The 12,413-nt window shown below is 43.4% G+C and overlaps 1 protein-coding gene across 1 annotated transcript in view; it reads right to left on the bottom strand.

Annotated features, from left to right (window-relative positions):
• Positions 1 to 6,659: 6,659 nt before the first annotated feature.
• trpc2a (transient receptor potential cation channel subfamily C member 2a) overlaps positions 6,660 to 12,413 on the bottom strand; it is a 33,252-nt gene continuing 27,498 nt past the window's right edge. The window contains exons 10-13 of the mRNA XM_007912048.2: positions 12,257 to 12,384; positions 10,230 to 10,299; positions 8,995 to 9,127; positions 6,660 to 7,048 (exon numbers count right to left, since the gene is read on the bottom strand). Coding sequence (XP_007910239.1) covers positions 6,660 to 7,048; positions 8,995 to 9,127; positions 10,230 to 10,299; positions 12,257 to 12,384 — 720 coding nt within the window. The remainder of the gene's footprint in view (positions 7,049 to 8,994; positions 9,128 to 10,229; positions 10,300 to 12,256; positions 12,385 to 12,413) is intronic.

Below are 12,413 nucleotides of genomic sequence, written 5' to 3'. Positions count from 1 at the left end.
TCGGGTCCACAACCCTTCGTCAGAGCGGGGACGTGTTGGGAGGGAGAGGTTGAGAGGGGGCGGCAGGACAAGGACGGCAAAGAAGACAAAACAAGAGAGAGAAGACAAAGGAGAGAATGTATTAGTTGACCGGTTAAAGCGGTGATAGTGGCGTAAAACAAAAGGGTATTTTTTAACAAAAGGGGTGGGGGTGTTGAAACAAAACTGGGAGAAGAGGTGTTAATGTTGCAGAACAGGTCAGGGAGCGGACCTGAGTAGGACCGGAACAAGGAGTGTTCCAGGTGCAAAACAAACAGGTAGGCATAGCCGGGACCCATGCGGGTTCCCATAGCGACACCTTTCAGAACTCTGCAGCTCGTGTACTGTCCCGCACCAGGCTTCGGGACCACATCACTCCCACCCTCGCCCTCGCTCCCCTCCACTGGCTCCCCATCCCCCAGAGGATCGAATTCAAGATCCTCACCCTCACCTACAAGGCCATCCACGGCCTCGCTCCCTCCTACCTCTCTGACCTACTATCCCCCTACTTACCTGCCCGTACCCTCCGTTCCTCTGGCTCCGGTCTGCTCCACATCCCCCATCCCAACCGCCCGACCATCGGTGGCCTTCAGCCTCTCAGCCCCGAGGCTCAGGAGCTCTATCCCCCAGTGCCTTCGCCGCCTCCTCTCTTTTCTCCTTCAAGGCCGGTCTCAAGGCCTTTCTCTTTGACCTTCAGCCTTCAGCTCCGCTCTCGCCTCTCTACCCCCTCCTCGCTCCCTCCCTTCCCTCCTCTCACCCTGACCATTTCCCCCCTCCTCGCTCCCTCCCTTCCCTCCCCTCACCCTGACCATCTCCCCACTGCTCGGGTCCTGACCCAACTGTACAGCGCCTTGGGACGTCCTCCCGACGTGAAAGGCGCTCAATAAAAGGAATCTTGTTGTTGTTGTTTTATTTAAAGGAAGTGGTTGGAATTGAATGTGAAGTTGTTCAATGTCAGAATAAGTCCAACCAAGCGGGTGGGCGGACTGAGGAGCGTGGTGGTGGATGGAAACTGATTTTGCCGTTGATCGAGGTGAAGGCCGTCCTTGTTGGGGTTGGAGGTGTAGAGGGATTGAACATCCATTGTGAAGAGGAGAGGTTCAGGACCGGGGAACCGGAAATTGTCAAAGTGGCGGAAGGCGTCCGAGGAGTCATGGATATAGGTGGGTAGGGATTGGATGAGGGGAGTAAAAATGGAGTACAGATAAGACAAGATTAATTCGGTGTGACAGGAACAGGCTGAGGCAATGGGTGTACCAGGTTAGTCCTGTTTGTGGATCTTGGGGAGGAGGTACAGGAGGGCTGCACAGGGCTGGGTGGCTATGAGGTTGGAGGCTGTAGGAGGAAGGTCACCAGAGGAGGTGATGTTATTGATTACCTCGGTGATGGTGGCTTGATGTTCAGCTCTGGGGTCATGGTCCAGGGGAAGGTAGGAGGAGTTGTCAGAGAGTTGGCGTTCGGCCTCTGCCAAGTAGAGGTCCCGTTGCCAAACAAGGACAGCACCTCCCTTGTCAGCGGGTTTCATAATGACATCAGGGTTGGTCCTGAGGGAGTGGAGTACTGGTTTGAGTGGGAGAGGGGAGTGTAGAACTGGACATGGCCGATGTCACGCCGGCAGTTTTCAATGAGCAGGTCGAGGGAGGGTAGGGAGCCTGGCAGTGGGTCCAAGTGGAGTGGGACATCAGGTGATAGGAGAAGGGGTCCAATGTACAGGTGGGAGGCATCCTGGCCAACGAGGTGAGTATGGAGGCAGAGGCAACGGAAGAAGAGTTCAACATCATGAAGGGATCGAAATTAATTGAGATGGGGGTGTAAGGGGATAAAGCTGAGGCCTTTACTTAGGACAGATCGTTCGGGATCAGAAGGTGGGAGGTCAGAGGGAATGGTGAGGATACAGCAGGGAGTGGGATTGGGGGGAGGGGTGGTCTCAGGAGAAGGCAAAGGGTGGGAGGTTTCAGGAGGTGGAGTGGTACCCAACAATCGCTGGAGTTTGCGATCCTTTGCCATCTACGAGAAAAAGGAGCAGTTCTTTGTTGAAGCACCACATGAGGCGATGGATGAAACTAGAACTGAGGACGAGGGCAGTTCTGCGATAACGTGTGGCGTCCCCGCCCGGTGAGAGTGGATCTCATGAAGCGACGAGAGCGGTGATCAGAAGAGCGTTGAGTTTGGCGGAGGTGTCTGTGATCCTGGGGGTGGGTTGAAAGTTGGAAGGGTGGAATTTAAGACGAAATCCATGTGGAATTACTTCGATATTTTTACAGAAATTCCATGAAACGTTATCTTGGTGTATGTTTCTCTGAGAATCAGATCAATTATCATTGTTCTCCATTATCATTTCTACTTGAGAGCAATTTGCAATTCTATTTTACTCGACATTTTTACAGAAATTGCATGAATTGTTATTTTTGTAATTGTTTGTGTGAATATCAAAAGAAATAATATTTTATTCTATATTTGTACATTAAACCACTAGCGATTTGACAGCATTGCAGAATTTACATTAAACGTTATTTTCATACGTATTTGTTTGGGAATAGTATACATTATCGTTTTACTCCACATTTGAACATTAAACCACTTTGATTTCAGTCGACATTTTTGTACAAATTCCATAAAATGTTATTTTGCTCCGTGTTTGTGCGAAAGTCGTAAGAAATATTATTTTACTACACATTTATACATTAAACCACTTGAGGTTTTATTTCGACAGTCCGATAGAAATTCCACGAAATGTTATTTTGGTGAATATTTCTGTGAAAATCAGAACAATTATCATTGTTCTCCACAATTCGACTTGAAAGCACTTTGCAATTTTTTTTGCTCGATATTTTTACAGAAATTCCATGAAACGTCATTTTGGTGTATGTTTGTGCGAAATTCAGATCAATTTATCATTGTATTCCACATTTCTACTTGAAACCACATTGCAATTTTATGTTACTCGACATTTGTATATTAAACCACACAAATGTAATCTTCTTTTTGTAAACCACTGCCCTTTTTTGTGTGGAAAATGCATTAAAAGTTATTTTCGTGCATGTTTGTGTGAGAATCATGTTACTTTTCTACTATCCTTTCTACTTGAAACCACTTTGCAATTATATTTTACTCATTTTTTTAAAAAAGCATTGAAAAAACGAAAACGAAAACAAAAACGAAAATATCGTTATATTCCGTATTAACCACTTGAGATGAGAAAGCACTCACCTTTCTGTGCAGAAATTTCATTAAACGACGTTTGTTTGAGAATCGAATGAAATATCGTTTTATACATAAAATCACTCGATTTTTTGCAGAAATGCAATGAAATTATTTTCATACGTATTTGTGCGAAAATCGTATCAAATGTTAACTCCACATTAATGCAATTGAGATTTGATATCTACATTTTTATAGAAATGCCATGAAAATTTATTGATGTGAAAATCAGATCGAATATCATTGACTTTCCTGCAGAACTTCCACGAAACATTATTTACGTGCATGTTTGTGTGCAATTCAGGACAGTTATCACTTTAATCCCTGAGGAACGCCACACGAGACGGTCCGGGGGCGAGAGGAGAAGTCTTTTGAGGAGCAGAAGTAGAGGCGGTGTGAGAGGTACCATCGGAACCAATTGAGGAGAAGGCGGTGGTGGAGGTTGAGATGAGAGGAGAGGCGGTGGTGGAGGTTTAGATGAGAGGAGAGGCGGTGGTTGCGGATTGAGAAGTACCATCTCAAATGGATTAATGTAGAAACGTGGGAGTAAAATAATAATAATAATAATAATCCTTGCATTTGATATAGCGCTTTCCACGTCGGGAGGAAGTCCCAAAGCGCTTCACTCTGCAAAGTGAATTGACTGTATATTTGTGGGCGAACGCGGCAGCCAACTGCGCACAGCAATGTCCCACAAACAGTCGTAGACCAAAAATGACCAATTTATCATTGTTTTGTTTTGGAGGGATTATTATTAGGCTCTGTGGGGAGTAAGGAAACTTGCCCAAGGCCTCGCCCTGACCTGCCGGGGATTGAACCCAGGTCTCTCGCCTGCAAAGCGAGTGCTCTAACCACTGAGCTACAGGACTCCATAAAGTCCACATAGAGAGAGACAGAGAGAGAGAGAGAGAGACAGAGAGAGTAAAATACAGAGACATAGAGAAAGACACAGAGAGAGAGAGAGAGAGACAGACAGAGAGTGAGATATAGAGACATAGAGAGAGACAGAGAGTGAGGAACAGAGACATAGAGAGAGACAGAGAGAGAGAGACAGAGAGACACACACAGAGACAGAGAGTGAGATATAGAGAGTGAGATATAGAGAGACAGAGAGTGAGAGAGACAGATAGAGAGAGATAGAGAAATATTGAGTAGTGTTATATCAATGATAAAATGATATTGGTTACGATGTTCGCCCAAACACGCACCAAAATAACGTTCAATGGAATTTCTGCAAAAAAGGCGAATGCTATAAAATCTCTAATGGTTTAAATAATAATAATAATAATAATAATAATAATAATAATCCTTCAATTTGATATAGCGCTTTTCACGTCTTAGGCTCTGTGTGGAGTAAGGAAACTTGCCCAAGGTTTTGCCCTGCCTGGAATGTCCAAATGTGGAGTAAAATGTTATTTGATACGAGTTTTGCACAAACATACACCACGATTAACGTTGCACAGTGGAATTTTAACACAAAAGGCGAGTGGTTTAATGTACCACTGCGGATTGAAATGCTACTTGAGACAATTTTCGCACAAATCGTCACAAAAATAACGTTACATGGAATTTCTGCAAAAAAGGCGAGTGCTTTAATGTGTAAATGTGGGGTAAAATATTCCGTAAATTCAATTTTCCCTCAAACAATCAGAAAAATAACTTTTCATGGGATGTCTGGAAAAATGTTGAATTAAATGAATTTGCAAAGTTGTTAAAAGTACAAATGTTGAGGAAAATGATGACCAATTCGATTTTCCCACAAACATGCACGAAAATAGATTTTTAATGAGTTTCTGGGGGAAAAAAACCAGTGTTGTCAAATCTGTCTAAATATTGAGTAAAGTGTTATATCATACGATATTCACACAAACATTTACAAAAATAAGTTTTTAGAGAATATTTGTAAAAATGTCGAGTAAAATATTATTGCAAAGTGGTTTCAAGCATAAAAGTAATACGATTCTCATACAAACGTGCATGAAAATAACGTTTAATGGATGTTACTGCAAAAAATGTCAGTGCTATCAAATCTCCAATGGTTTAATATACAATTGTCGAGTAAAATAAAATTACAATGTGGCTTGAAATAGAAATGTACAATTTATCAATGATAAATTGATCTGAATTTCATACAAAATAACGTTTCATGGAATTTCTGTAAAATTATTGAGTAAAAATTGCAAAGTGATTTCAAGTCGAATTGTAGAGTATAATTGTTCTGATTTTTATACAAACATTCACCAAAATAACGTTTCACGGAATTTCTATCGGACTGTTGATTGAGATCAAACCTCAAGTGGTTTAATGTGCAAATGTTTAGCAAAATGATATTTCGTACGATTTTCGCAGACACGCACATTTTATGGAATTTGCATAAAAATGTCACGTGAAATCAAACCTCCAGTGGTTTAGCGCTCAATCATGGAGTAAAACGATAATTCATGTGATTCACAAACATTCAGAAACGTTGACATCAATTTGCACAGAAACATAGTGGGAAAGCGAGAGAGAGACGGGGAGCGAGAGGACAGGAAGCGTTAACTAAATAAAAGGACAAGGAAAGAGATTCAATGTGAGAGCCATAGTCACAGTCACAGTCACAGCGTGAGTTTGAGGCCAATCTGCACGTTATTGGCTTTCTCAGGAGTCTCCCCAACTGTTGTTCGGAAAGAGATCCGAACAGTCACAACAGTCCTCAGGAAATCCTGACAGAACCTTTCCCGAGAAAACCCGAGCGCAAGCACACAACCTTTTGAAATGGTTTAAAAGACTGCGGTGTCGAATTTAGCGTAAACTGGTAGAAATTTTGACCCGTAAAAAAAAATTGGCCGTTTCAGAATAGATGTGGTGTAAAGTAATACGAGTTCTGCACTAACATACCGCCCAAATACGTTCCGTGGAATATCTGTAAAAATGTCGACTGGAATAACATTTCAAATGATTTCAGTATAAATGTGGAGTAAAGTTACATTTGAGGCGATTTCTGCAAAAATATGTGGAGTTTGTGTCAAAATCTCGAGTGAATTAAAATGGCAATTGCTTGTGGAATAAAATGTAAAAATGTGGATTATATTGTCATTTTATTCGATTTGTGCACAAACATAACAAAATAGCACTTTATTTGTATTGCCACTGTCTCCTCTCATGAATTAATGGAATGTACTCCCGACGTAAATATAAATCATATTGTGAAGAATTAATATCTGGAGAAATATTAGCCCTCAAAAAATAATATACTTTAATCACAACTCTGCAGCTTGTCTAAAGATTATATCGTCTTCTTGATTCTAAGATAATAATGAATATTACAGAAGATTAGTTTGCAGTTATGCTTTGAAATACCACTGTTAATTTATCTTTACTCTAAGGGGATTATTTTTTAATTGATTTTAAAATAAGCTAATTTATTTATTGGACATCATAAAGCGTGATTTTCGGCCTTATTTCTCCTCTTCAGAACATTCCTCAGTTGGGAAAGCGGTGTCGGAACTGGGTGATGATTGATCGGTACCCAATCCTTGGTCAGTCTGATCTGAAGAATCATCATCGCTCTCTCCGGTGGCAGCTGCGATTTGCTCCTCCGCACAATCCTGATGGACTGTGATCTTGAAGGAAGTTTTCCGGGATCCGGAGTCTGAGTTTGACACGGATTCAGGTTCGGGATCTTGGAAGCGATTGCGCGCTCCCAGGATATATTTCCCCAAAACGCTGGAAGCTTCGTTAGATTTCCCGGCAGAGCCTCCGGAAGCCATGCTCTGTCGCAGGTGTTTGATTTCAGACTGAAGGCGTCCGACAAATGTGCTCAGGTCTGTGATACGGTTTCCCAGGTCTGTGAACAACCACAACACCAAATTATCACGTAATTATCGTTTGGAGAAGTCTTAAAACGCTTCATAGAATACACTGAAAGTGAATTGACTATATTTTGTGGGGGAAACGCGGCAGCCAAAGGCGCACAGCAGCGTCCGTCCCACAAACAGTTGTGGATTCAGTGACCAATTTATTGCTATTATTTTTTTTGAAGGAATTATCAGCCACGGAAAAGCGATCCGCCAGCAACCAGGTTCCTACATACTGCTTGTGGCGTGGCGTGTGTGTGGAGTCAGGAAACTTGCACGACATTTCGCCCTGCTGGGAATCAAACCCAGGTCTCTCGCTTGCGAAGCGAGTTCGCTAATCGCTGAGCTACAGGACTGAACTACAGGACTCCATGAGCTAAATAGAGCAGAAGGTTAAGGTTTAACAGAGGTGCACAAAATTATGAGGGGTTTTGATAGAGCAGGCAAGGAGAAACTGTTTCGTCTGGCACTTGGGTCAGTAACCAGGACACATAGTTTGAAAATAATTGGCAAAAAACCAGAGACGAGGAGATTTTTTTTTTTTTTTTTTTTTACAGAGAGTTGTTAAGGTCTGGAATGCACAGCCTGAGAGGATGGTGGAAATATATTCAATGTTTAAGGGAATTAGATAGGCACTTGAAGAGGAAAATTTTGCAGGAGTATGGGGAAAGAGTGGGGACTGATTGGGTAGCTCTTCCAACGTTTCCACAGGCACGATAGGCCAAACGGTCTCCTTCTGTGACTATATATTATATATCATATGATTGTATTCTATCATTTGATATAGTACCTTAATAATAATAATCCTTGCATTTGATATAGCGCTTTTCACGTCGGGAGGACATCCCAAAGCGCTTATCACTTCTTCGAGACTTCTCAAAGCACTTAATTGTACATTCTATAAAGTGTAGTGACTGTGTGTTTTGTGGGCACTTTTTTTTTTAAAAGTGATTATTACCTGTGGAGTGAGGAAGCTTGCCAAACGTACTGCGCTGCCTGGGAATCGAACTCAGGTCGTCTCGCTTTTGCTTTTGAGATGAGGGCTCTAACTGCTAAGCTACAGGACTCCTCCAACAGGTTTGATGAAAGCTGAGCTCTCTTGCTGCCCTTGTTTCAAGTAAATAGTACGAGTCACTCTGACTGGATTTTCTGTTTCACGAGCCACCTCAGGATGTGTAACTCAATAAGAGTAATAACACTGAACGCTCCAGTCGAGGTGAGCCTACGTGTCGGCCTTCCCAACTCCTGCCTCCACCAGCTCCGGATCAAAAGCAAAAGCAGTACACAATATGCAGAGAAGTAAAGAAGTAAAATAAAAATTATGAGGGGTTTCGAGAGGGGAATGGGACGAGTTGGCAGCTCTTTCAAAGAGTTGGCATAGGCACGATGGCCTCTCTGCTGTAGGATTCTAGTGCTTCACTGACTGCTTTTGCAAAGGTGGCAAATGTTACAAAGATCCCTCAGACATCAGGAGGATTTTTTGCCCAGGAAAATGGAAGAAACACATTTGCTAATGATCACTCACGCACACTTGTCTCGCGCACACTTACTGATTATGTTTCGCACACGCTTAATTATCCTTGCATTTGAAATAGCGCCTTATTGCATCTTTGAGATGTCTTAAAGTGCTTTGCTGAATTACCGTAAAGTGTAGTGACTGTAATTTTGTGGGCGAAACACGGCAGCCGATGCACACAGCAGTGTCCAAGAAGCGGTTGTGGATTGAGTGACCAAATTATTATTATTTTTGGTGGGATTATTACCTTGAAAGCAATCCGCCAATCGGCTAACAAGGGGTTCCTACTTATTGCTGGGTGCAGAGTAAGGAAACTTGCATAAATCTCTCACACACGTTCATATCTCACATACACTCACCAACATGTGCCTGAAAGTCACACACTGAATGTCAAGAGAGACACCCTGACACAACACTCACCCTTCCTCTGTTTTTCTGCAAACTCTTGCCTGGATTGCTCGATGTATCTGTGAACCAATGTACTAATGACCTGGAGTCGATAAGATGCTCTTTTCTCCGCACGGAAATTGTCACTTTGCATAGGAACATTGGGCTGAGGAAAAATAAAATTATAATCCTTGCATTTGATATAGCGCCTTATCACGTTTTTTGAGATGATCAAAGCACTTCACAGGATATACTGTAAAGTGATTGACTATATTTTGTGGGTGGAACGCTGCAGACAGTCATGCATAAGAGTGGGGATTGAGTTACCAAATTATAATTTTCCCTTAAGGGATTATTTCCCCGAAAAGTGATCCAACAGTCGACTAACAACTGGGTTACTGCTACGTAAACAGAGGGGTGTGCAGTAAGGAAACTTGCCTAACTTTTCGCCGTGCCTGGGAATTGAACTCAAGTCCTCTCACTTGCAAGACGAGTGCTCTAACCACTAAGCTACAGGAACGCACAAAGTGACGCTAAGTGATGAGGGAACACCCCTCCAAGCACATTACAGATGTTTTGGAGGTAATTGGAGAAATACGACTTAATCGCTGGTCCGTAACAACTTGCACTCATATAGCGTGAGGACCATCCGACAACTGAAAGTCATCTCATACATAACCGTGTTCAAACCTTTGTAGAATTAAAAGAGGATAGAGAAAGGAAATTGAATGGTTGTGTTTTTCAGAGATTTATAATAACACATTTAATTTGGTGTCACATAAAACAATATTGGAAATCTTATAGCACATGGAGATAAAGATAGAGATACACGGATATAGTTGAAATGATAATAAATAATAATCCTTATATTTGTTATAGCACCTTATCACTTCTTCCAGACGCCTCAAAGCGCTTCACAGAATATATTGTAACGTGAATAGATAGATATAGATTTTGTGGGAGAAACGCAGCAGCCAATTGTGTTCTGCAGTGGATTTAGTTACCAAATTATTATTATTATTTGTTTATATTTTTGAAGGGATTGTAACTCCCGGAAAGTGAAACACCATTCATCTAACAACTGGGTTTCTACTCACTGCTGGGTAAATAGATGCGTGCGTGTGGAGTAAGGAATCTTGCCAAAGGTTTCGGCTTGCCCAGGAATTGAACCCTGGCCCTTACACTTCTGGGACAAGTGCTCTAAGGACACAGAGAAAAACTGAATTGGTTCTTCACTGTGGAATTGTATGAATTGTTTCAGTACTTACAATAGAGGTGGGCAGTGGAGGGTAGTCCTGTTTTGCGGATTTTATACAACACAATCCTCGCAAAATCCACCTAACATAAAACAAATATGATTAAAAGGCAACGGTTCTAAATCTTTAATAAAAATTAAAACAAGAATATCAATATTTGACAGACAATTTACCGAGAGATGAGGAAATATTTACTGCATCAGGTTGTCATTTACTCAAAAAAATCTTTTATTGTTTGGTTAACCAAATATCTGTGAATATTCTTCACAATAGACTCCAAACCATATTTCTGAGAGTTTCATATTTGTGTGGTTTCTATTTGCTCGTTTAAGTTTCCTCCTTTGGGGACAGGTAAGTGGGGTCTCTTTCGGGCCGAACCGGCTCTAAGGTGACACGTTTGGCAACGGAATGTCAGAACCAAGCCAGTCCTCTGCGATGGTCTGTCGTCCGATTCCTGAGCCAGGTGGGTCCGCAGTATTCCAGGGCACTGCTGAAGACAGCGCAGCCCAGCCCATCGGCAGGACCTGGAAGGGCAGACCTGGAGGCAGGGAATCCTCCCACTCAGCTCCTGTTAACCCTACGGCCGAAGCCCTAACAGGTATTGCTGGACAAGCAGCGGGAAACCTTGCGTGACAGTGATATCAATGACAACGGACGGGGGCATCGGGGAACAGCCAGGTTTCTTTGAGCCTGAGGACGTCAATATACACATCTATAATAAGATATGCCCCATCCCTCTCATCAAAGCCTCCCCAACCCCAGCTACACTTTCCACCACACTCCCCCCATGCCAACCCTTCTGATGGTGGGCTGGCCTTCATCTTTGAAACCACGTTGGTCTATCTCCCTACTCCTCTGGCTGACTGTTTCCAGGTAGGGGCGTTGAAGAGAAAGAGTGGAGGGACTGAGGAGGGAGGTGCTTGGGGAGGGTTGCAGATTGTAGGGAAAAATGACTGTAGGGATCTAAGTTGGGGGGTAGGAGAGTGTTGGGAATGGTGTGGATCTGGGTGAGAGAAGGGGTATTCCCTTCTGGAGGCAGTGAAGGGTCTTGCGGAGAGTTGGCGATGGGGCAGATGGGCTGGCTCCTCTGGGAAAACCGGAGCGTGCCAACAACATCAACAATTTGGATTTATATAGCGCCCTCCACGCCGGAGGGTGTCTCAGAGCGTGATGAGCATGGCGAAGGATGCCCAGGCTGGAGCACATGGAGGAGGTGGAAGAAACCAGGAGAGAGGTGAGGAGGATAGTGGGACAGAAGGACAGAGGTCGATTAGTGGAGGGTGGGGAGGGTTGCCTCGGATTGGTGACAATGACAACCAAAATGCGCACGCTGAGACTTGGAGCAAGCAATCAGCGTTGAGGGGCCTAGAGGAGACAACTCTGGGGGTGGGGGGGGGGGGTTGGAGAGAGTGTGGATAGAACTCATAGTCTTATTAGGTTAGACAGAGCCTCAGCCGAGTGAATAATGGTTTGAGAGATAGGAGGAAAGAGGTGAGAGAGGAATGGAAGAGGAGGGAGATTTCAGAGAGAAGATGTGAAGCACTTTCAGACGTCCTCCCGATGCGAAAGTCGTCTATACTGCGTCTCCTTTCCCGTTAACCTGAATTCCCACTCTCACCAAATTCCTATTGTAGAGTTATCACTCCGTTCCCAGCTTGCTCCGTTGGGAGTCTCTGCTCGAGTGTTAGCGGCTTAGTGGCAGACAGGCTACAGGCTACTCCTGGCTATGCAGTTACCTCTGACATTTTCAGCCCTATTTCACTTATGGAATCGTGGTTTAGTGTTTAACATCCCTGGTCGTCAGATGGCACCTTGTCGTTTCATATGTGCTCAACCCCTTCCAACACTGCCACAGAGAGGTGACTCGATTCCATATTGAAGTACAGAACCAACATCTGTGCCTCAAAGTGACCCTGCTCACCTACCCTTCCAATATCTTTATCTTTCTGTCCCGCACAATTACAGTGATCAATTTGTTTTGCATGTTTCTCGTTAAACATGTAAAATATCTGATTTGCAGCAAACTGAAAGCTTCTTACCTAAGTAGATAAAACAAACATTTGGGTGTTGGGATGATGTTGAAGGGAACTGGCAGAGTCAGCCCCTCCCGGAAATAGCAAAGGTAAAGCCTCGAGCGAGCAAATTTCCATTCAACGTCTGCATCATCCTGTGGAGCAACGCATGATGAGAACCACA

The sequence above is a fragment of the Callorhinchus milii genome, unplaced genomic scaffold (assembly GCF_018977255.1).
Source record: "Callorhinchus milii isolate IMCB2004 unplaced genomic scaffold, IMCB_Cmil_1.0 Scaffold693, whole genome shotgun sequence".
Lineage (NCBI taxonomy): Eukaryota > Metazoa > Chordata > Chondrichthyes > Chimaeriformes > Callorhinchidae > Callorhinchus > Callorhinchus milii.
This window is presented reverse-complemented; position numbering and strand designations above follow the sequence as displayed.